Below are 25,029 nucleotides of genomic sequence, written 5' to 3' on the forward strand. Positions count from 1 at the left end.
TTTCCAGGTTGAAGCCACAAAGAGCCGAGGGTTTTCCGGCGAATTTTCTCTTTTTCCGGTGATTTCAAAAACTATTGCCGTCAATCCCCACCATGAATAGACTTACCTCAACCCCAGGAACAAAGCTCAAGCAGTGGTGGAGGCGTTAGAACTCGTTTGGAGGTCGAATCGACATGTACCCTTTTATAGGGTTTCCAGCGGATCGAGGCAGATTTGAGGTATTTCCCGGCCAAATTGGACTTGTCCACAGGTATAAAACTTGCTCTACTCATTAAGATATTCATTTCTATAAATTTTGACAATTTTTAAAAATAGTTGAATTTTTCCCGCAAGTCGGGGCGGCCGACCACCACCCGCAACGACACGTGCGGCGACGGCCTGGCCAGTTGGCCAACGATGTCCATCTAAGTTCAAATAGATGACTTGATTTCATAATAGATATTCGTATGACGTAATTTGATATTTTGGATTTAGTTTCACCACGATACCTTACTTGGTCAAGAATCACCAATCCGACCGTTGGATCATCATCAAACCCTAATGCATTATAGAACATAATATTTGAGGATAACTGGTACTGACGGATCGGGAATCTGACGTACGGATCCTCCCAAATTAGATTTCAAAGTTAGTAAAATTAATTGTTAACCGCCACCTAATTCTAGCAATTGGCGGAGATCCGACAGTCGGATCGCGATGATATTTTAGTATGTTCTTCTTTGAGCTTAATGTGGACCTTAAGAAGTTACGGATCTAGATTGTAGTGTGCGGATCTTCTGGATTAAATTGCTAGGGAGTAGAGCCCACCGTTGACTTTTGGTCAACAGGTCTTGAACCATTTGAATTACTAAAATTAGTATTACTAGAGACTCAGTAAAGCTTTGCGGACTTGTCTCGGTGAGTGACTTTAATATATGTGATATGGTGATTACTCGATTCTTTATATTAATATCCTTTGTGGATATGACTTGATTTTATAAAAGTGTTTTCTGTTAAAATGTGATTCTTTTATAATTGGCCATCGATCTATTTTTATTAAATGTGAATTGAGTCATGGGTTGGTAATATTGGTGAAAAGTGATTGAGTTACATATTGAAATGTTCGTCAAATTGAGGGCTAGTAGGAGACCATGACCCTGCTTGGTTAATTCGCGATAGGGGACCATATTTTCTATGGATCGTGCTTGGTTAATCCGTGATAGGCAATCCTTATATCTTGGTATGGCCATACACACACTTAGGGGTGATCACTACCTAGAGCTATATGATACAGTCTTGCTTGGTATATCCGCAATGGGGGACTGTTAGGGGTGATCATGCTTGGTATATCCGCGATGGGTGATCACTGCCTACGGTATTAGACTATGCATATGGTTCTGCTTGGTATATCCGCAATGAGGAACCATACGCATGCTAGGAGTGATCATGCTTGGTATATCTGTGTTGGGTGATCACTACCTAGAGCTAGGATGTGGTCCTGCTTGGTATATCCGCGATGGGGCACCATATGTATTCAGGGGTGATCATGCTTGGTATATCTGCGATGGAGGACAATACGCATTCTAGAGGTGATCATAATTAGTTATATTTGGTACATTTGATAGGCGATCATATTTAGTTTGATTTCGTTGAGTGGTCCGGAACCCGAGGTTGTTGGATTTCATAGAGTGGTCTGAAATCCCATTATTTGGAGAAGTAGGCTTGGCCTAACTGTGTCACTCTAGCCTTAGTTTTATTCAATGGTTTCGAGAATCTTGTGAATTGAGTTAGAAAAGATGTTGGACGTTTGGGTGACTCCTTCGAGATTTTCTACGATTCGATTATGATTTAATAAAGTATGAATTTAGAAGATATGGAAATGATTGTTAGTATTTTGATCAAATTAGTTAATTAATGTGGCTAGAGAACGGTTTGTGCTTCATCAGTTTTTTAATATGATATATGGTGTGAATTGTGATATCATGTTGAGACATAACGATTTATTTGTTGGATGGAAGAGAAATTGTGAATCTTCATGGGGGTTTGCTATGTAGCCCTGAGTCTAGAAATTTATGTTGGTCAAGTTCTAATAAATGATTGAGGAATGCTATGCCTTTCTGCTTGAACTCAGTGTGATACATGTATGATTTTGTGAATGACGAACTACGAATGGTTTAATCCGAAATGAGGGTACGTAGGCATTCTAACGAAGAGGTTAGATGCAGCCATAAAGTATACAAAAAATTACTATGCGATTTGATTCTCGAGTTGTGATTTGCCATATCCCAGAGGCAGGGTATGTTGAGTTACGGGTATTTGTTAACGTCACGTGTCGATCCTGGACATATGTCGGGATCGGGGAGTGACACGAGATGTGGTGGAGGCCCGGGCCGGGATGTGACAATTTGGTATTAGAGCCAATCCCTGGCCGGAAGTGTGTCGACGAGGACGTCGGGAGGGGGGTGGATTGTTAGATCCCGCATCGCCTAGGGAAGTGGATCCTCTATGCCTTATATGTACATGCCCACCTCCATTAGCACGAGGCCTTTTGGGAGCTCACTGGTTTCGGGTTCCATCGGAACTCTGAAGTTAAGCGAGTAGAGCGCGAGAGCAATCCCATGATGGGTGACCCACTGAGAAGTTCTCATGTAAGTTCCCAAAAACAAAACCGTGAGGGCGTGGTCAAGGCTCAAAGCGGACAATATCGTGCTATGGCGGAGTCGAGCTCGGGTCGAGGCTCAAAGCGGACAATATCGTGCTATGGCGGAGTCGAGCTCGGGTCGGGATATGACAATATAACTACAATTAACATGTGGTAGATAAGTTATAAAATGTAAGCAAACATATTGTGTAAGAGCATTTTCTTTTGTGTTGAAGATAAAATTGAAAACAATGTGTTAATTTAATAAAAAACAACAAATATGGTAGTATTGTAATATGTATTTTTGAGTAAGAAATTTTGTTTTCATGTGTGGAGGATTTTGGTAGATGATGGGAACATTTTCTATATAAACACACAAAGTATTTAAGCAAGAACTAATTTGTATTTGTGGAGGCATGTCCATGTATTTAACTGTAGTAAAAAATTAAGATCTATTTATACTGAGCTTGATGAAATAGGGCAATTAGCAAACCTTTCGAGGACCTGTAGTTGTTTAATACTGGTGTAACCTTGTGCCAACACATAAAACACATAAAAGACAAAAATATATATATAAAGAATTGACAAATGCAGTAAAAAATTATGTGAAAACTTGTAGCAAAGATGGGAATGGAAAAATTAAAATTAGCAAGAAGTGGTAGATAAATATGAGTTCACCTATTGCAGGAACATGTATGATTTGACAAAGTGAAATATGGGTTGAAGCAAAGTGAGTATTGTGGAAGACTGTGTAAGTCAATTTTGTGCCCTTTCTATTGTAAGAACGGTAAGAAAAGATGTTCAGAAATGGATCAGATATGTCTTATTTAGTGTCTTTGTGGAGTATAGAGATGGAATTTGGTAAATTGTTTGGGCTTTGATTATTTTAAGTATTATCATCACTTCCATCTCTCCCTCTTCAGAGGAATTGGTTCCTACCAATATATAGACAAACACTTTTTTCTTTTGACTTACTGTAAACACATGATAAATTGCTTTGCTATTCATCGAGGGGTTTAAGATGCACATCCAAAAGCATGAATCTAGATGCTTTAACCATAGATATATTTTGTTGACATGGTTTGGTTCAACAAAAGAACACAATATGCATAGGGGAATCGTTTAATCTATCTAATGATTAATAAAAAGGGTAAACAGCCAATTTAGTCCCTCAATTATCACCTTAGTGAAAATTATGTCTCTAAACTATTTTTTTTAGAAAAATTAGTCCTTGAATTATAAAAATCTGTCAATTACATCCCCAATGTTATATTTGAAGCTACTATATTCAATTTTTCGTCAATTTAAGCCACGTTACTTGCATGTGATACACATTGGAGGGTAGATTGGTAGTTTTTCATAAAGAAATAGTGTATGGAGTTAACTTTGGAGGATAAATTGATAGTTTTTCATAAAGAAATAGTGTAAGTTAACTTTTAAGGGTAAATTAGACATTAAATTTGCAACCTATATGAAATGTTAAGGACTTATAGACAAGAAAATGATGGTATTACACTCTAAAGTGTGTCAAGTGACTTAAGTTGACGAAAAATTGGATAAAATAGTTTTGAATATAATAGTAGGGATGAAATTAGCAAATTGTAATGAATTTAGAGACTTATTTTACCGAAAAAATAATTCAGGGACCTAATTTTAACTAAGGTGATAGTTCAGGAACTAAATTAGCACTTCACCCTAATAAAAATGTTGCGGAGATAGATTTAATGATTTCCTTATTGCTGTGATGTTCTTTGGTTCAACCAAAGGTTGTGGAGTGGGCACCTTTTTGGTGGCAGTGCCTTTGATAATACTTTGGATGCGCAAGTCAACCCCTTAGCAGGTAGGAAAGTAATTAATCATGTGTTAAGACCAGGTAAAAAGCAGATAGTGTGCATATATATTGGTAAGAACTAATTCTCCCAAAGAGAAACGTTAGTAAAAATTTAATCTAAGCAGAAGACAATTATGAAAAAAAGAATAAAATATATTTTTTTTTAACATACCATTGATTGTTACCCAAATGTACCTGTATAAGGAACAATGTAGATGATTGATTGAGCAGGTGAGCGAGTCATGAATAGCAAGAGCACCAGCATGGCAAAAGAAAGGGAACAGGAAAGAAAGATTGTATTTGAACAGATTGATCAACTAATTTGTACAAAAAAGGAAATCAACATTAAGTATATAAGAGCTTTGTTTAATAAAAAAAAATGGAAAAGGAAAGGTTGAAATCATATACTTGACAAAGAAACAATTTTAAAGACTGACAAATACAGAGAGAGCATTTCAATGCGCGAAAAAAGTGGAAGACAATCTCAATACTAATCGTATGCGGATGCTAAATATTTTAAGATGTTATAAGCCTAGTTTAAAAGTAAATGATTCTTATTGCGGAAAAAGTAAAGAAAAATAGTTACATCAAAACAAACCTAAGTTGAATGCTGTTTTCGATGCTGTTTTTCTACTGCTTATATTGTTCATCATGCATATACAAAAGATAGATAGTTATAAGAGTTAGTAGTTATTTGTAAACCATAGGTAAAGATTGTGATATAGTTGTTTGAATTACAATGAATAAGTACATAAATATTTATATATGGGTTAATTAGATTAACAATTTTATCCTAAATTTTGGAGAACATCTTCAAACACTATATTTACACTATAATTTTTCACATTATTTTCTCCATCCATTATTAAAATTTTGAGACCTTCTTTTGATGTCACTCTAGATAACGCAACATATAACTGACCGTGACTAAAAAACTGGTTCTGGAAGATATTAATCAACTTGTTTCAAAGATTGTCCTTGACTCTTGTTAATAGTCATTGCAAAACATGGTCTAATTGGGAATTGGCATCTTTTAAAAAAGAAAGGTCACTTTCTCTCAATTGCTGCAAGAATGATTCTTGGTATGAAAACTCTATAACCAATATTGTTTCCTCCAAGTATTTTGGCTTCAATAATTCTATTATATAACTGAGTAATAACTAATCTAGTTCCATTGCACATACCCAAATATTGGTTTAAATTTCGTAACAACATAATTAGCATTCCTATTTTTAAAGTCAAGTTATGTGGAAGCAGACCATTGAAATCTAGTTTGTTAAAAAATTCAACAGGATATGATGTCTCTAAATTTTCAATATTCCCATTAGAAGAACACAATGAATCATAGCTTAGAAACACATGTTATTCTCCAAGTAACAAATCAATTATATTATTGTTTATATCTGTAACAGTGGTGTTTCAATGTGTTATGATAGCACGTTCTCTTTAATAATCAAACTTGTTAAAAGAAAATTCAAAATTGGGATAAGTTGCCAAAAAAATATATAGAAGAAATTGGATTTTCAGAAGCATGAACTATTAAATCTTCAGGTTTTTGAATCAAAGATGTGTCTGCATCATTAAAATTATTTTCATCGCTTATATCATTAATTGCTGCATCACCAATTTGTAAAAGCCAATCTGCAAAATCACTGATTTTTTCTTTTCCACAATGCTAATGCCATTTTTTAATAATCTCATATTTTCTTTTAAACGGAAAATTGTAAATTGTGACCATAAATACAAACTGTTTAAAGAAGCATTTATTATATCTTCTTTGGTTCCTTCAGGTATAACATGTAATATTTGTCGAAAATCACCACCTAATAAAAGAGGTTTACCACCTAAGACATATTGTTTTCTGGACTATATAAATGTGATAAAACGTCAGAAAGTGATTTATGCAATGCTTTAAAGTAATGTTTATGATTCATAGGTGCTTCATCCCATATAATTAAATTTGTTTTTTCAATTAATGTAGCAAATTGTGTTTTCATTTTTATTGCACAAATTGAAGAATCAGTAACAACCAAGGGTATTTTAAATCTAACATCCTTTTAGGTTTTAATTCTCTTTCACACAACCCCTTTTAGCCAAATTTCATCTATAAAAATTTCTTAAAGACAAATTTACCCTTATTATTAGTTACATAAGAAAAATGAAAAATACGTAAATTAATGTTTATGAAGGAATAGAAAAATAAAAACAATAATAAAAATAAAAAATCTCTAGCAACCAACCATCCCCTCGATATCCCATTGATTTTCTATCAAGAAATGTACCCTTTACATTTACTATTTTTGCATCAACAATGTTATCAGCTGAAAGCCCATATTTTCTCATCATGTTACCATAACCACACCTCCTCTAAAATGCCCACCAGCACCAATTGTAGGACAGACCCCAGCAGGGAAGCCATGATACTTGCTTTTCTTAAAAGTTGCATAAAAATTTTCACCAAGTATAGCCCCGGATTGAACCCATGCACCTTCATTTGCTAGATCGACGTTGATGGACCGGAGCTTAAAATTGTCGAGAAGGATGAAATCTTTTGAATATTTGGATGCATAGGAGACGCCTTCATAGTCATGTCTGCCACTTCTAATTTTAATTTCCAAGCCAAGGGTTTTGGCACATATGAGTGTGGCTTGAACATGGGTGCTTGGCTGCAATAATTACGAGCGGTTTCGGGATTGTGGGAGTCAGAAATATGGGATTTCTCACATATGACTGCAGAACAGATGAAAAAGAGGCACATTTGGGGGTGAAAAAGCCTCAAGAGATTGGACTCGAGGGATGAGAATGATTTGAAAGGCGTTGGAGAAAATTATATTCAAATGAGGATGAATTGGTACATGACACTGATATCACACAAAAGATTGAAAATGCTGCACAGAATAGTATTGCATATTCTAAGGCCTTCATCTTTTTGTGAGTCGTTTGTGTTTCTGGTCCTCTCAAGAGAAGAGTGCCTTTAAAGAGGAAGAAGCAACTACAATGGTAATTAAGGAATTGATGGTAGTTTACTTTTGTAAATGTTTGAAGAAATTGTGGTGAAAAATGAAAATTCATAGAGAGAGAGAGACATAGGTAGCTAGAACTCTGCCGTTTTGATTATAATTTTTTTTAATATTCAATATTTTAATTTAATATTGTTTTTCTGTATATTTATGAAGATTTTCTTATTTAACAAAATAGCTATTTTTTTAATTATAAGGGTAAATTAGTAAATTCGTTAGCAGATTTTTTACTTAAGGATATGAAAGGAAATTAAAATCTCAGGGGGTACTAGTGTAATGTCTCAAACGTAAAAGGTTTTTGTGAAAACTCGATGAACCTCAAGGGTGTTAGTGTAATTAACCTTGAATTCATACATACAAAAGCAATGTACCCACCAACTTAGACCAAAAATAATGTATGTACCCATAACATAAATAGCATACGAGTACATACCGAATTTACAAGAAAACTCATGGGTACATTTAGAAACTCAAGGAAAAGAATGTCTATCATAACAAATTGTTTTATAGACATGCATATGTGGGTATATAAAATGCAGCAACCTTAAAAACCATTTTACATAATATTCTCCAAAAATTTTGTATCCATATATTTATGTAAAACGAATTTGAACCAACCAAAACATACTATAGCAATAGATATATTAGAACGAAACATGTAGATTAAAAATGTACCATGGATCACTACAACATAATTGGCCTTTTGCGGCACACAAAGGGTGCCGTAAACGGTTATTCACGGCATGAGCCCCCAAACAGTAAAAGCCCCTGTCGTAAAAGATGTTTTGACAAATACGACGTACTCTGATAGTCGTGCATAATTTAAGTAAAACACACCGTAAATGTTCTTAAGGTGTGTCCTAAGCGCCTTAATTGGTATTAGTTACAACGTTAATAGGATGTCGTAATACTGCGAAAACAATTATGGCATACCTATGTGCTGTAATTTATATTTGATACAGCGTTTGTTGAGTGTCGTAATCTTGCGAAGACAATTACAGCATACATCTATTTTTAGCATATCATTTTTAGACAGACCTCACTTCACAGCATCTAAACTGATATTGTAAGAAATACAATAGAAGGATAACAATATTGATCATAAACATATTAAACTCCAAATACCTTAGATTAATTAGTAGAAACTGTCAATTACAAAACAATTCTAAGTTTGGACATAAACAAAAAATCTGAATTGTTTTGTTCCTTTTACAACTGATGCAGAATCTATAGTAATTATGCCTACAAAGCAGCATCAAACCAAAAAACCGATCTCCCAAGCACATCCTCCATGTCCATAGAGCAACCAATTTGATCACAAAACAGCACCATACCAACAAAAAAACAAAGAAATTCCTTAAGAAGTGCTGGGCTAATTCTCAAATCTGTAGAAAACTATTATTAAATAAGTGTATATAAATTATACCAAGGCAACCCAATCAAATTATCATTTTTATTATTTCATATATACACAAACAGCTTCTATGGTGGTGCTAGATATATCTAACCAAATTGATACTAGGAAGTTCAAGTAAATAAACAAATTGACAATACAATAACAATAGACTCACAATCGATTTTAACAATGAAACTAAATCCGTTCTACCCTATTCAAACCTTTAGTTCATGAATCACGATCCTTCTCTTTCATTTTTTTAATTGTATCTCACTCACTTTTTCATAATTTTGTTGCTGAAGGCCCTAAGAATTTCTACGTTGTCCTACATCTGACTTAATATCAAAATATTTGAAAATTATCACACTACGTACCATTTAGCAGTTATAAATATGCTGGTGGACCAAAAGGAAGGTGTCTTATAATCAAACCATCTGGTACACCACGATGTTTCAATGTTTTCAGAAATAACCTGCAGGATTTGAAAAAAACATAGAAATCAGTAGATGTGCAACTATGGAAAAGGACCAAAGCATCATAACTTTTAACAGAGTCAACGATCATTTCTAGTGTCTAGTTAGATTGAAAATGGCAGAGCTTTTAACAGAGTCAATGAGCATTAATAGTTAGAAGAAGGCTCATTGAAAAAGTGTATCAACCTCGCCACCACGATTCATCTGTTGCGCATTGGGAAAGACGAGTTTCAGTTCTTGTGACAGTATCAACATGCGCCTCAGGAGCTGCAACCTGTGTGTCAGTAGATGCCTCACTTGGTAGATCATTACCCTGTGATTTAATGCGTCACTAAAACTGATTTCACAAATATTCAATATGATCCCAATGTTATTAAATATCTAATCTGATTTTTCATAAAAAGATGCACCAATTCTGTCAGTGCTCTGACCTGATTAGTTAAATTGTGCACCCTTTCATCCATTTGGTGATTGCGCAATTTTTGTTGTGAAAATATTCCAAGCTTTGTAGAAGGAACACCACCTCCAACTCCTCTTGCACGGCCATGTCGCCCAGCACCAAAAACTTTGGAAAGAACGTCAACTCGAAAACCAGATGATGATCCATTTCCATATTGCTTAAATTTTTCCGAACGTTGCACATCAAAGTTAAGACCTCATCAGTCATTGCATATCAACAAACAAGAAGAAATAAATGGTTAAAAATTACTTACAATAGTCTCTGCAGCAAGCAAATTGGATGGTCCACCACCCTTCTTAGTATGTGATGCAATCCAAACATCACCTCTTGAAACTAGAGAAGGGTCTACACTTTTTCTTTTCTACAAAATGAAACATAAATGCAGTAAGCACACAGTAGAACACAGAAAAAAATTAGTAAATTGTTCTTGTCCTGTAGAAAAGAAGGCACTAGAATGAAATGTAATTACCAAATCCTCCGCCAACCTAGCATATCCTTTGCGACTAATGAGTGCAGGAGTTGCTTAGACTTCATCTCTCTGAATGTTTTGCTTTTGTCCTATCAAAAGGAAACCAATGATTCATATCACATATCAATTAGCTAGCATGTACCAAATCTATCTTCAAACTAAATTAACATGCAATCAAGATAGAATCATACACATGTTTAACTAACACCAAATTCTTGTGTAGACAGGCTTTGTGTTGAAATAGACCTTTAACTACTATCAATTTGATTTCTCTGGCCCAATTTTGAACTCAAAAGAAGATAACTAATCTAGAAATAAAAGAAAAGGAAAATGAGCTTACACTTTGCAAGGAAAGTCTTCCAATCTTGAATTAATTTGACATTATTTGGTTTTAGTCGAAGCCTTGCTTTCCGATTTCTTGCTTCTCTTATGGACTTGACAACTACTGATTTATGTGATCTGCAAACATTATTCATCCTTTCAAAACAATATGTTCTTTGCCAATCTTCACTTAATACCAATTTACTCTGTGATTTGATAAAATATCCATAACATTTACCAAAAAATATATATTAACACAAGTAAAATTTATAAACTATAAATTGTTCACCTTGAAGTAGAGGGATCAGAATTGACTTATCTGCATATTACCTTGATTGCTTGCCATAGGATGTCCTTTGTTTTCTTAGGAACATCCTTCCAAGTATCAAATGTTATAGGGACAACATCTCGGACCAAAGAACCCATGTAAGTAGATAAGTCAATAGATCCATCACCAATAAACTGGCCGTTTTGCATTCCATTCAATCTCAATTTGTTGACCATCATTTGTGGAAATTGTCTTCATTCTAGTAGGACCCCTCTTTCTTTTAGTTTGATTCGAGTCCTCTGTAAATAGGCCATCTGGTACTTCTTCGTCCTCTTCTTGTAAGATCTCAGGTGCAATATCAACATAATGTTCTTTAGATCGGCCTGAATGCTGTGATCTTTTCTTTCTTGGAAAAATCATCCTCAACTAATGAACCTGGAAAACAAATACTGATATTACATATTTAACAGAATTTTGTTATAGAAACTATTGTTATACTTATGATTATAAAGAATTGAAAACTGTACAGTCAACGATGCTGCCCTTAAATTAGTGAGAGTCAAGTGTATTTCATACATGAATCATATCCATGTAATGCACTCCACAAATTTGTAAAGGAAAAAGAATCTTGGGTAATTTGGACATGTAATCAAAATTATGTATAAATATGGAACTAAAATTACGCGTCAATACATGCTGATTTTTCAGTATTGTACGTATGAGAGTAAACAATGAAAGTATAAAAGCGATAAACACCCCTGCTACTAGGGCTCTACAACTTTGTCTCGGCCATCTTATCAACAAAACATAATCCACATAAGAACGATTGACTAGTGTAATTGAAACACACTAGCGGCTTAAAAAGAAGAGGCTAGCCACCACCAGTAACATGGCATCTAAAAAAAACTCCTTCTTTTGAGCATATAAAGATCTTTATGAAGAATGTAATGGCTAAAAGAATTTTGACTTCAAATGGCAGGCATTCACATATAAGTAATTAAAAGTAAAAGGATTTACCTTTACATAAAATGACTTGGACTTTGTACTCTTCAGGATCCATCGGCTTCGTAGATTACCACTTTGTAGATAACTAGTCATCTCAGGGCATCCACCAGTTTGCTACAACCAAAACACAAAACCAACCAAAATACCATAAAATTTCTGTAAGAACTACATATAACCTGAAAGAGTTATCTCCACTATCAAAGACTGAAAAATAGTCAGTCAATGCACATATATTCATGCAAATATTTTTTGGAATATCATCTGAAATAATGATAAACTAGTTTCAATCATTGAAGTCATCTCTCTAAAAAGGATGGACCAAACCATCAATAACAGCGGCAATTACAAACCTCGGAATTGCAACACCGGGGTATTGCTTGATGTGGTGCAAAGACTCACAATCGATTCTAACTATAAATCCATAGCAACATTTTGATTGCAGTTTCCCAAAAATCAAAGTTCAAAGTAATTAAAATTCAGAAAGTGGATTAATCATCCTCAAACCCAGGCAACCAAGAAAACAATTACAAACCTAACTGAGATTCTCGACCAAATTCATTACCTAAAATCCCTTAAAATTACAGTGATAGAACAAATCTAAGAAAAGCACCATAAAGCTGAGACTAAACAAAAATCTAAAGGGGACAGGATAGGGTTGATACAGATTGAGAGCATACCTAAAATTTTGGAGAACGAAATGCCGAAAAGCACCCTGTATTGGGGATTTCAGATCTTCAATGGCGGGGCACTTCGACGGTGACGGAAAGCAGACGGGCGACGGTGACGACGAGCAGACGAATCGACGGCGATGACGAGCATATAGAGCGACGGCGAGCAGGTGGAGCGAGATCGATGGAGAGGAGAGAGTTACGATGTCAGAGAGAAGGGAAGGGGGTGGGCTCTCGACAATTAATATTGGGTACATGAAAATGCAATTGCAATGTTTCTCTTTCAAGTTTACCAAGAAAATACAAACCTTTTAAGATTTGGGGGAAATTTGAAAAAAATAAATAAATAACCCAAAAAAAGAAGCGGCTAAATAAAAAAGAGAAGGCGCGAGAATGAATTTGTGCGCGGGCTTCTTCACCACAAACTTCTGTGCCATTATTTACGACGTGTTATTTGCGCCATAAAAGGTACGAACCCAAATATATCGAAAGTTCAAACGTAAAGCCTTAAAAAAAAAAAAAGTGCGTCGTATAAATTGTCAAATACGATACACAACGTTTAAGTTGTGAATAATTTTATTTACAACTTGCACAAAAGTAACGCTGTGAATGACAGATTATGCATGAGTATTACAACATGATCTTTATAAATGTCATGAATAATATCATTTAAGGCATATCAATATTATACGTCGTATATTTCAAGTCGTAAAAGACCCAAACTATTGTAGTGGATATAAGTGTAGCCAACCAGACATTGAATAATCAAGACTAATATATAATAATAAAAGGAAAAGGAAAAATATAAAGAACAAGAGAAGATGACTTCAGAATGGTACAGTTTTGACATAGCCAGCTCACTCTACAATCTCTGCATGTTTGAATTAACCAGATGCTTTGAGAAAGCGATGCCTGCATTGCCTTGCCTATGCCACACAAATCTCACAGGCCGACAAAACCATTGATGCTAATTTGTATTGTAATCACAATAGGTTTATTCAACATATATGCATTGGATCAATTCAGGAATGGAGAAAAAATGGAGAAAATTGGGTTTGGTGTTGTAGATTCCGGATGTGCATAAGGGAATAAGAAGAATGGAGCAGTTCAAATGGATTTTCCTTGTTTTAAACTTACTCATACAGTTTATTTTGCCTTAAATGCAGAAAGGGATGAGATTTCATTTATGATGACATGTAATATTTTAAATACTAAAATGATGGCATAGAATAAGTCAAGGGACCTTGATCTAAAATAGAAAAATAATAAGGTTTCAATTAATGTAATATGAAAATAAGGGATGAGAACCTAAATTTTTCGAGAATTTATATATACTATAGAAATAATGGATGACATAAGAGACAATGAGCTATTTATAAATATTTTACTTTATCCTTATTTTTATCTGACAATTTTTTGTTTTTTCATCAGATCTGTTTAATTTTACTATGTTAATGTTTTGATTGCTTTGGATTGCGCTGTGCAATTCAATCTTTTTTTATTATTGAGATTCCGGTTTGTTTGGTAACTACTTTTAATCTACTTCCTTTGAGTTTTCACTTTTTAGTTCTCAATCTTTATATTTTTTTTAACTGAAAGTATTTACCAAACAAGATTTTAGTTTTCAATTTTCAAAAAAGTGAAAAATGAAAACTAAAAGCTGAAAACGAAATGGTTATCAAACGGTCCCCTTATTCAATGTAAATATTACTATATGTCTACATATCTGCATATATATTTCACTCTAATTCAGCAATAACTTCTAGCTCTAGGCGTCTTGCATTTCTAGTTGTAGGACCAGTAGGCACAAAGGGATTAGGTGGCATACTCAAGCTTTCTCCTCCTCCTTGCAACATCTGAACAACTGTTTTCATGGAAGGACGATCCGACGGGTGCCACTGGATACACCATAGCCCTATAATTGCAAGTTTCTTTGGAATTTTACCATCTCCTTCTTCTCCAATATGGATTCGTAGGTCATCCCCTTCCTCTAGAAGATTATAAATCCACTGTGGATAGTAAATTTCATTTGTAGTGTTATCCGTGATTGAACCAATATTCTTCCTTCCTCCTACCATCTCAAGTAGCAGCATTCCATAGCTATAGACATCTGCCTTGTAAGACACATTTCCAAAATTCCTGGAGAACACTTCGGGTGCAATGTAGCCCATGGTCCCCTTAGCTGTAGTCATGGACACCAAGCTTTGATCCTTGGAACATAACTTGGCCAAACCAAAATCAGAAATTTTTGGAGTGAAGTTTTGGTCTAGCAAAACATTATGGGGTTTGATGTCGAAATGCAGGATTCGTAGATCGCATCCCTGGTGAAGATATTCAATTCCTTTGGCTATGCCTAGGGCAATATCTTGCAGCTTATCCCAACCAAGAAATGAATTCTTACTATCTGCAGATGAAATGAAATCCTGCAGGGAACCATTGGGGAAGAACTCGTAAACAAGAGCTCGTGCAAATCCATCAGCACAAAATCCAACCAAGCGAGCCACGTTGACATGGTGGATATGACCCATCGTTCGCACTTCATTTACGAACTCTTCCCCATCTCCCTTGGAACTGTTGAGGACTTTGACAGCAATAAGGAATTCAGAAGAGAGCATTCCCTTGAAGACAGTTCCATAGGCTCCTTCGCCCAACTTGTCCTTGAATTGATTTGTAATCCTCTTAATATCTGCGTATGAATACCTGCTTGGTTTGAGTGCTTTGTAGTCCTCCAAGAATCTTTCAATTCTTAATCGACTCTCTTTCTCCTTTCTATCAGCGCTATATACCCGATATGCTGCAATCATCAGTAGAACAAGAAGCAAAGCACCCAGGATTCCACCTGTAAGCACTTTTTTCCATGTGTTGCCTGTAGAAGATCATTGCAAATTTAAACGAGACTGTCAGGTAATGTTCCTAGTAAAAATGGATTGGACAACATATTTTAAATAATAATTACTAAGACATAAATGTAAAGATGGTTAAAACTAGCAATGAATATATATGTTATCCTTACTTGGTCTCTTCCAGGGAAGACATTTAATTTCAATGTTGATGCCATTGTTCTGCCATCCACACCTCTTTCCCTCTCCACATTTTCTGCAATTTGGTATAGACCATTTGAAACGAAGACCTTCATATCCAAATGGTCTTGGAACATCATACATTTTTGTACAAGATTGTAGACTCCGGAAGAGAGTTTCAAAACCAACGTGAGAACCAATGGCATAAGTTCTCTTGCCACGGTCGCCGAGGCAGGGGACTTGATACGCAATCGTATCTCGTCTTGCAACAGAAGTAGGACAACTGAATAAGGTAACGTTACTCATGTAACCGACTGACACGTTGAAGGGAGAGGGTGGCATGTTTGGGATTTCAACAGGCTTTAGCAGCAGGCAGTTAGTTGGCAAATAGACTTGGATTTCCTGACGCTTGTAATCTATGTGTTTGACAAAAAATTTGATTAGTATTTGCTGCTCATGTCTCCCATTGCATTCAAGCCCAGGATTTCCACAATGATGTGTGCGCCTGATGTTCAATGGGAAATGGATAGCCGGGCCTTGATCATTGCTACAGTTACATTCCGCGCACATATACTGGCTAGCTCCAACTAGTTTGAAGAAAACCAGTATCAATATGCAAAAGGAAGAGACGATCAATTTCTGCATTTCTGAGATAATAATAAAAAAATAATGCGCTGGATTTTTCTTTTCTGTAATTGAGCAGAGATATGTACGTAGTAATTATACACTGTCCTCCATTAATGAAAAAGAGGTAGAGCATTATGATTACACAATTCTGTCTTTGTCGTTGACTGACTGTGTCAAACATCATTGACTGACTTTTCTCTGGAAAGAAGTCCTTACTGCAACTTCACGGAAGGTGACTTAACCCCACCAATATTATAATACTACTTGGGGTTTTCTCTCTCTCCTCCCTCTCTCTCTCTCTCTCTCTCCTTCCTATGGAAATAAGTGGAAGCAGGTTCTTCACCTTAATTTTAGCCTTCCTACTTTGCTTTTGCAGTTTGGTATTGATCTGCTTTAAAATAAAAATTGCTTTTGGCAGTTGTGAAAAGGGTTGTCTTTCTTGATCTTAATTGAAAGTTCTATGACAAGGAAATTTTTTGTTTGAGTGGAAAAATTTAAGATTACTAAGAATTTTAAAATAACAAAAATTAAAATAATAAAATTTTATTTTCTAGAATTTATAAATTTTCTTGTTTGATTAACCTCAAAGAGGAATGAAATATGAATACATGTTTGTTATTTTTAAACTCTCACTTACTGAAATTTAGAAATGACACATATTTACATGAAATTTAAACATGAGAATTGAAGGTTCCAAATTCCAAGTTTTTTCTCATGCGGAAAGTCTAAATTTCTATGTTTATAAATCCAAACAAAGGAATTAATTGTGTAAATTTATAAATTCTGACTTTTGTCAAAATTTTAAGTTTATTGTCCTTATCCAAACATATTGTTACTATACCAATGCATGACCATGATAATAACATATCCAGTTAGGGTCTAGGATATTTCTCTTCACTTGTAAGTGAAATGTCTTATATTCGATTCTCACCAAAGGCGAATTGAACTATATTATTGCTAGCCCATTGTAAGGTTTAGGCCACTCCCTCACCCCCTTAATGTAGATAATATCGTTTGTTCAAAAGGGAAAAAATATATACAATTGTAGTGACAATAATTTTCATTTTTTCCCTATTTTCTTCCTTAGTATTTGTCATGCTTGTTTGAATGTATGAACAAAGATATATTGTGATATGCAAGAAATTTAAATAGTTAATTATGAAATATGCGACTTTCTGTTTTAACCAAAAGTTATACTCATACATGTAGACGCACAAGGTTTTTGAGGCGATGCAACAAAAAAAACAAATGAGGCAATAGTGAATAGAAAAATGAGAGGAACGTAATCAAGTATTGGTGTTCTAAATTGCATACCACTTTAACTACAAACCTCATTAAACCCAATCCCTATAAATCATTCACAATAGACGCACATTGAAATTTTTTTGCACACTTGCCCAATTCGTTGCTTTAATTTGTGGATAGCGGTCTGATACCGCTGTGAAAATTTTTTGCACACTTGCCCAATTCGTTGCTTTAATTTGTAGATAGCGGTCCGATACCGCTGAGGATGACAGAGATTTCAATTTTGCTATGTTGTGACCCATGTGGCCTTGGTGTTCACAAATCTTATCTTGTTCCCGGTCAGCGGAAACCCTTGGCGGCTTTTTGTGCTAACAATTTTACGTAAGTTTGGCGGCAACGACGGTGTGACGGGTGGCTCTAGCTTGCCGTGGTATTTCCTCTGCCATCCTAAGCCCCATGCCTTTGTTGTCCTTGCCACGGACACAACCTCATGGTTGTACAACCCGCGTCTCTTGCCACGTCTGTACTCGCGTCTCTTGAGCGGGTTAAGTTAGCAAACTTTGTGTTGCTTCGGTGATCTGTTTATGTCTCTTATGTGATTTATGTGGTCTCATTGTTGATGGCTTTATGTCAGGGTATCGGTATGAGGATGTTGTGTTTGTTGTCCTTGTTGCGATTTTACCTGGGATTCCTGTTTGTGGTGGTCTATTGTGGTAGCCGTATAGGAGTTTAAAAGTATTTGCATCTTATGCGAACTATCTCCCTATTCAAGAAATTGGTCTTTGAAAAAATTGTATCCTTTGACACCTCTTGTATTTAATTGTTCTTAGTAATGAAACACTTTATCGGTTCTGTCAAAAAATAAAATAAAAAAAATAAACGTACAATGTTATCAATCATGTTTTATTTTCTACATGTTTTTCTTTTGGTCTCAGCAAACAAACTAATACACTAAATCAGGAAGAAAAAAAAGTTCTCCTAAATACTATATTTCTACAATCAACAGTTGGTTACATGTAAATGCAAAAGAGAGAGCAATATGGCATTAGTATCATGAGAAAGTAATTAACACATGTTTAGTCTTGGCTATTGTTAACCTTCAAAAGGACAACATCTATAACAGAAAACTAACACCAAAATCCATAAAATAAAATAAAATGTTACAAATCCAACCAATACACAATTCAATTGGAAGTTAAAAAGCACAATAAACATATGACTATCAGAAAATAAAAATAACTAGCAAAATTCACAATAGGCATAAAAAATCCACCTGAAAAGCTAAAATAATTCAAGAAAGAAGAGAGTAGAGGCGCTGACCTAGAACAAAGCAAGAAGATGATGCACGAGCCGAAAATCCCGTCCAAGATTTGGAGAGTTAACAAAGTAAACAATGCAGCCCTAAACCCTTATTAGGTTTATCACGAAATTTGGCATCCTAATCGTAAAGTTTGGCTGTCGCAAGATTTCCCACAATATATTTGTGATTCTCATTGTAATTTGAATTGTGAAATTACACTTATTTAGACAAAATTAAAATTGGGAATCTTCATTCCTAATTTCTAAGTTTTTCCTGTACAATTTGCCTTTGCTCTCGCTAAATGTTGCCGAACAAGAGAAAATTGCTTTCACATCCCTAGATTTTCGAGTTTAAATGAAATTCCAAGGGTTTTTTTTTTTTTTTTTTTTAACCATAACCAAATAGATAAGTTGCAAATTCTAAAGGGATTTTGGCATATTAATGAAAAAATGGATCACAAAAAGTTATATATAAGAGATTAGAACGGCACCACATGAGCATTACAAAGAGCACGTGAGAGGGATTTGCAAATGACTACTTAAAAGGAGTTAGTACATTGGTGTGTATGCATCTAGAAATATGCATATACATTTTACTTAATGACTATAAGATTAAAAAGGAAATTAGCTTAAGATTTTATCCCACTGCATATGAAGTTCCTAAGTCTTTCCGTGGGTCTACTTGGATAAATTTTGTCACGACAATGTTCATCTTCTCTATTTATCAAAAATCGTACCGCACATCTTAATTCACCAGTCAATTACATTTATTAGTAACAACTTGTTTTCCGGTAATACCACGTTAGAAGGCCAAAGGATAAGCAACTTATTCTGTTGTTCACTTTAACTCACATCAACAACAATATTCATCTTCATCTTCATTTCTCAACAAACTCACATCAATTGGAAGCCCTTCCACCTAGAAACTTAGACTTCTTTCTTTGTCATATATAGTTATGTAGAAATTTCATATCATATTCCAATTGGAAACTTGCACTCTTGTTACCCCTCAAGACTTGAGATTGTAAATACAATACTATGACTTTTCTTCTAATCAAGTATTGTTTTAATGACTACCACTTTGAAAACGAGGCTTTCTTGTTTTTTTCTGAAGGAAAACTAACGAAAAGTTCAAAAAAAAACTTTAGTTTTAATGAAAAATGATAAATAATGGTGTAGTGAATAGTAGCCAAGAAAGGTAAAAATATGGTTTTTCGTTAAAAGTGAACAGTACCATAAATGTTTTGCTAAAACTCCCTTTTTCTAAATCACTGTAACTTTTTTTTGTTTTTTTTTGCTAGCTTCTAATGAATGTCTATGTCTTGTATCTCTTCAAGGTCATTTTTTCCTATTCACACGACGCATGAATCAACATCCACATCTTTTTCAATAAATTAGTTGATTTTTTCAAAGAAAAATACTCTTTTTGTCTCCTTATGTAAAGTCATATTTATTTTTGTCTTTTAATAAACATGACTGCATAAGAGGAAGGAAAATGGCGTGTCAAACTCACAATCCCTTTGTAGATCGTTGAAATTTCATTCATTCAATTTTTGTGCCCCATGCTCATTTTCCATGAAAAATTAATAAAAGAAGAATAATCCTTCGGACAATCGTTGCAATACACACATAATTCCAAAATTTTGGATAAAAGCTGAAATGAGAGTTTTCATTCTTGGACTGTTGAGTACCCAACATCCACGTCCCCTTCAATAATTCAATCTCTTAGTGTTAAATTTTGTTTTGCTTTGTTCAAGATTCATTGTTTCATCTAATTAATTAAAATTCCACGAAAATTTGGCCGAGTGTGAAGAGATTCAATCTCTTAGTATTACGAACTCTTACCCATCTCCCTTGGAAATGTTGACTTTTGACAGCAATAAGGAATTCAAAAGAGAGCATTCTTTGGAAGACAGTTCCATATTCTGTTGGCCCAACTAGTCCTTGAATTGATTTGTAATCCTTTTAATATCCGCGTATGAGTACATGCTTGGTTTGAGTACTTTGTAATCATCCAAAAATCTTCCAAGCATCGATTCTCTTTTTCCTTTCTATCAGCACTATACACCCGATATGGTGCAATCTTGAGTAGTGAAAGAAGTAAAGAAACATTTTTGAAATTAATGTCCGTTCACACCTTCGACAAGCCCTACCTTGCTAATCGTGTTAATTTTATGAATTTTTTGTTTTTCAAAAATTATTTATATTTACGGTTTGGTTTGGTTTGGTTATGAGCAGTTCTGTCAAAATGAAAACCGGGACCTGAACCAGTCTGGTTCTTGAACCAAAGTTGACCTTTTTTTTTTTTTTTTTTTTTTAGTCAGCATGGTTGTTCAAACTAAATTCCTGCACAACTGCAAATGGTGGAGGCACAAATCCGAGTAACCTGTAAAGCAGCAAACAACCGTGAGCAAGCCTAAGATCGGGGGTGGGGGTGGTTTGCCTGCCAAAAGCTCTTGGATGGTCAAGTTAGTATGCAAGTGTAAGACTCAAGTAGTGGCCAAGAGAATCAGAGTGTGATGATTATATTACCAGAGACGAACCTAGAATGGGTGTATTTATACCTATCAGAAGAGAGACATTTTTAAAATAGAGTCGTTGTGCTAAAACATGAGAATCCTAGAATATATCTAGAAGTAGATATTGCATCATCTTTAGGAGTGTGAATACTTGCAGCGCACTCTAATTCTAGATTTTAGGAACTCTAAGACATATAGAGGATGTCTGACAACTTTCATACAGATCAGTTCCTTGTGTCTTACGGAACAAGCATGGTTATTCTCATTGAATTTACTCGGACTTCGCCCACTACTCCGAAACAGGATGATGGTGGCACCACTTCTCCATTAGTCCAGCTTCGATTGGAGTTATTTAGTTCATGGTCGGACTTCTAAGGTAACTCTATTTCAATCAGCCTTATTCTAGCCCTGGAAAATCATGGTCTCACAATTGCCCCTATGTATTTAAAAATAACTTGTTCCCCTTGAGGATGGATAGTTATCCAAAGACCATGCTTTCCGTTGTATGCTAGAATATGTAGCGTTTAGTCTTCAATCTTCATTTGGTAATTCCCTTCTGTAAAGTAGACGAGACATTCTAGATTCAGACGTGCTGTCTTGAGTATCGTCATAAAGGTCACAATGATGAAGTTTTCTTTATTGCATGTTCACGATAAATGAGAAATTTATGTCAATTCTAACCATCGGATTTACTAATCCTAAGAAAGGTTGGTGTGCATTCAACGGATGGATGACTCCGCAACGTTTCACCTATAAAACCTCGGACTCTTCCTTTCATTTTTCAAAAATTCCTAAATCATTCTTGGAAAAAGGCTCCAACTTTTTCACCCACACATTCAAAATACTTTCAATCCCTTCAGTCTTCTCTAATGCACGCGTCTTTAAGTAGAACTTCGAAATTTACAAAAATGGCCTTGCATTTAAGGACTCGAAAAAGTTGTGTTTTATGTCCAAATCTCATTTTACTTGCGCCCACATGTTCGTATTAATGAGTACTACAAGAATTACTGATAGGATAATTTTATACATGTCATGACAAGGTAAACAACAAAAGTCAACATTTCCCCTTCTATGGATATTTTGGTTATTTCACGCATTTGAGAATAAAAATAGCAAACTTACCCAATCAGGTCTTAACATTTGTGACTTTCTGTTTTATCAAAAGTTATATATATATATACACACACACACACACACACATTTAGAGATGCACAATATTTTTTAGGTGAAGCAACCAAGAACAAATAAGGCAAAAGTGAATAGAAAAGATGAGAGGAACGTAATCAAGTTTTCGTGCTTTAAATTGCATTCCACTATTAACTACAAACGTCATTAAACTCAATCCCTACAAATCATTCACAATAGACGCACAGTGTTATCGATCACGTTTTCTCTTCTAAATGTTTTTTTTGTCTCAACAAACGAATTGATACACTAAATCAGAAAGAAAAAAAGATATCCTAATACTACATTTCTAAAATCAATAGTCAGTTATATGACAAAGAAAATTAGAGGAATGATTCCTTATCATTAATCCAATTGGAGCAATGGTCCTTCAACTAAAAATGCATGATCATTGGTCCCTTAGCTCGTCAAAACGTGCATCTATAGTCCTTTTTGTCAACTCCATCAGAATTCCATTAGAATGACTCATGTTGGAAAGATTATTGCTACAAGTGGGTTAATGTTGAGGGTCCATTGCTTCAACTGGGTTAAAGTGGAGGGACCATTTCTCTAATTGGGTTAAAGTTGAGGGGCCATTGCTACATTTTTTTTTTCACCTGGTTCTCTATATTTTCCCCTTGATTCAACCACACGTGCGTGACACATGACTATTTTGACGGAAGTTTTAACAGAGTTGACGAAAAGGATCATAACTGCATTTTTTGATGAGTTTAGGGACCAATGCTCATGGATTTTTAGATAAGGAACCACTGCTATAATTTGCTCTATATGTAAATGCAAGGAAAGAACAATTTGGCATTAGTAGCATGAGAAAGTAATTAACACCAAAATCATCATATTCAATCTTGGCTATTGTTAACCTTTAAGAGGATTGTTGATGCACAAAATCGGCGAGGACTTTGGTATAACAGAAAGTGTCAAGTTTGTGACCTTCGCTAGGTTGCTCTGGTCATTAGTGTGGATAAGTATGTAAATGAATAGAGACAGGGAAGCAAATAACACAAGATGTACGTGGTTCACCCAGATTGGCTACGTCCACGGAGTAGAGGAGTTCTCATTAGTTGTGAAGGGTTTACACAAATACATAGGTTCAAGCTCTCTTTTAGTGAGTTCTAGTGAATAGTTTAGTACAAATGACATTAGGGATTATTGTGGGAGAATGATCCCCTTTTATAGAAGAGAGTTTCTAGCTTTGTTCTGACATTGACACGTGTCGTGTTGTGATTGGTCTCTGATATCGACACGTGTCGCGCTGTGATTGGCTTCTGATACCGACATGTGTCGTGTTATGATTGGCCTCCTGGTTGGAGGAAAAGTCTTGTGGGTCCTTGACGGTATGCTGTTGACCGGTGCTTAGTAGTTTCTGGATTGGTCAAGTATGGTACATTCAAGGATAACATCTGTGGATAGAAATTTCCACCATCTTTTTCTTTGATGAAAATGCTCTTGTAAAATAATAACACCAAAGATTAAGGCCAAAAGCCTCACTGGCCCGCAATGAATTGTGGGGCGGTGGGGAGCTTTGGCCGAAAAATCTCCGATGTCAAAGTTAGAATTCTGAAAAGAATGTGTTTAGGAGTTTGTGGGTAGCAAATTGCTTCCTTTTTAGTGGGATAATAAGGCTATTTATAGGGAGTGGCTGGCCATATATGGTTGTAATTGAACAATAATTACAAGATATTATGTAAAATAATATATGGCAATTAACATGTCAATTATTCCTAAATTAAATAGGAAGTTTTGGGAGTTACTTTTTGAATAAAATCAATAAGGGATTGATGAGCAGTGTTGAGAAGGATTTGAGTAAATACCATATTGATCACATTTGATTATTCCTTGATTGAGCCATTATTGCCCGTTGCAAGTGCGTGGGAATCCCAGTGTGCCTCGAGGATAATTTTTTCCCTTCTTGTCCAAAAATTCACATGTCACCTCCACGATTTTTGGGATTAATTTTGGTTCCACAAATGCCCCCACACCTGCTGGGTTGCTCACAGGAAAGGGTAGTATATGTAGAGATCTTCAACTTTGATGCAGATTCCCACTTAGACTGGGAATTAGATTCTTCTAGGAAAGGGAAATAAATTGCCTCCAAAGCCTATTTAAGCCTAACTTAAGTAGGGGATTAAATCAACTTCGGAGGGTACATATTTATCCTTACAAGAAAGAGGGAAAGCTAAAGGATATTTGTTCCCCCTCCCCTAGCATTCTTCTTCGCTTGCCCGTGCAAAGTATCATCTTCCATTGATTTCTTTGTCTTCTCCGCGCCACACCAAGGTAAGAAAAACTTAGTTTTCTTTGTTTTTTTCTTGAATGGTGATGCCGCTGGGCAGCCGTCGAGATGGTGCGGCACATCGGCTAGCAGCTCGACATGAGCCGAGGAGTAGGTGTGGCGGGGGCCACGGCTTGGGCTACCATGTTTGTGCTGTTTGCCAAGAATGAGGAAACTGCTTGAGTTTGATTTCTCAGCTACCGTAGATGGAGCAATCGAGGATGGTGCTGCCAAGATCGAAGCTGGTGAAGATAAAGTGGCTATTAAATGTAAACTGCTGAGTGCGAAGTGGTTGATGAAGGTAGGATGGTTGCTGAAGAGCCTAAAGTCA

General features: G+C 35.4%; 2 protein-coding genes and 1 pseudogene across 3 annotated transcripts in view; 1 reads left to right on the top strand and 2 right to left on the bottom strand.

Moving 5' to 3' along the window:
* LOC137747456 (uncharacterized) overlaps positions 1-25,029 on the top strand; it is an 87,747-nt gene that overhangs the window by 31,716 nt on the left and 31,002 nt on the right. The gene's annotated exons all lie outside the window — the stretch shown is intronic.
* Positions 8,582-12,966, bottom strand: LOC137747464 (uncharacterized; annotated as a pseudogene). The gene is made up of 10 exons (XR_015951901.1): positions 12,541-12,966; positions 11,876-11,977; positions 10,909-11,293; positions 10,610-10,841; positions 10,412-10,420; positions 10,270-10,325; positions 10,054-10,161; positions 9,772-9,957; positions 9,527-9,653; positions 8,582-9,339 (listed from the first exon to the last, which is right to left on the bottom strand). The product of XR_015951901.1 is annotated as an uncharacterized LOC137747464 (transcript).
* Positions 14,207-16,519, bottom strand: LOC137748281 (rust resistance kinase Lr10-like). Its single transcript, XM_068488409.2, has 2 exons — positions 15,545-16,519; positions 14,207-15,397 (listed from the first exon to the last, which is right to left on the bottom strand). Exons 1-2 carry the CDS (start codon positions 16,194-16,196, stop codon positions 14,271-14,273), a joined length of 1,779 nt encoding a protein of 592 aa, XP_068344510.2. The 5' UTR covers positions 16,197-16,519; the 3' UTR covers positions 14,207-14,270.

Source organism: Pyrus communis, chromosome 2, assembly GCF_041283825.1.
Source record: "Pyrus communis isolate YQ-2024b chromosome 2, ASM4128382v1, whole genome shotgun sequence".
Classification (NCBI taxonomy): Eukaryota; Viridiplantae; Streptophyta; class Magnoliopsida; order Rosales; family Rosaceae; genus Pyrus; species Pyrus communis.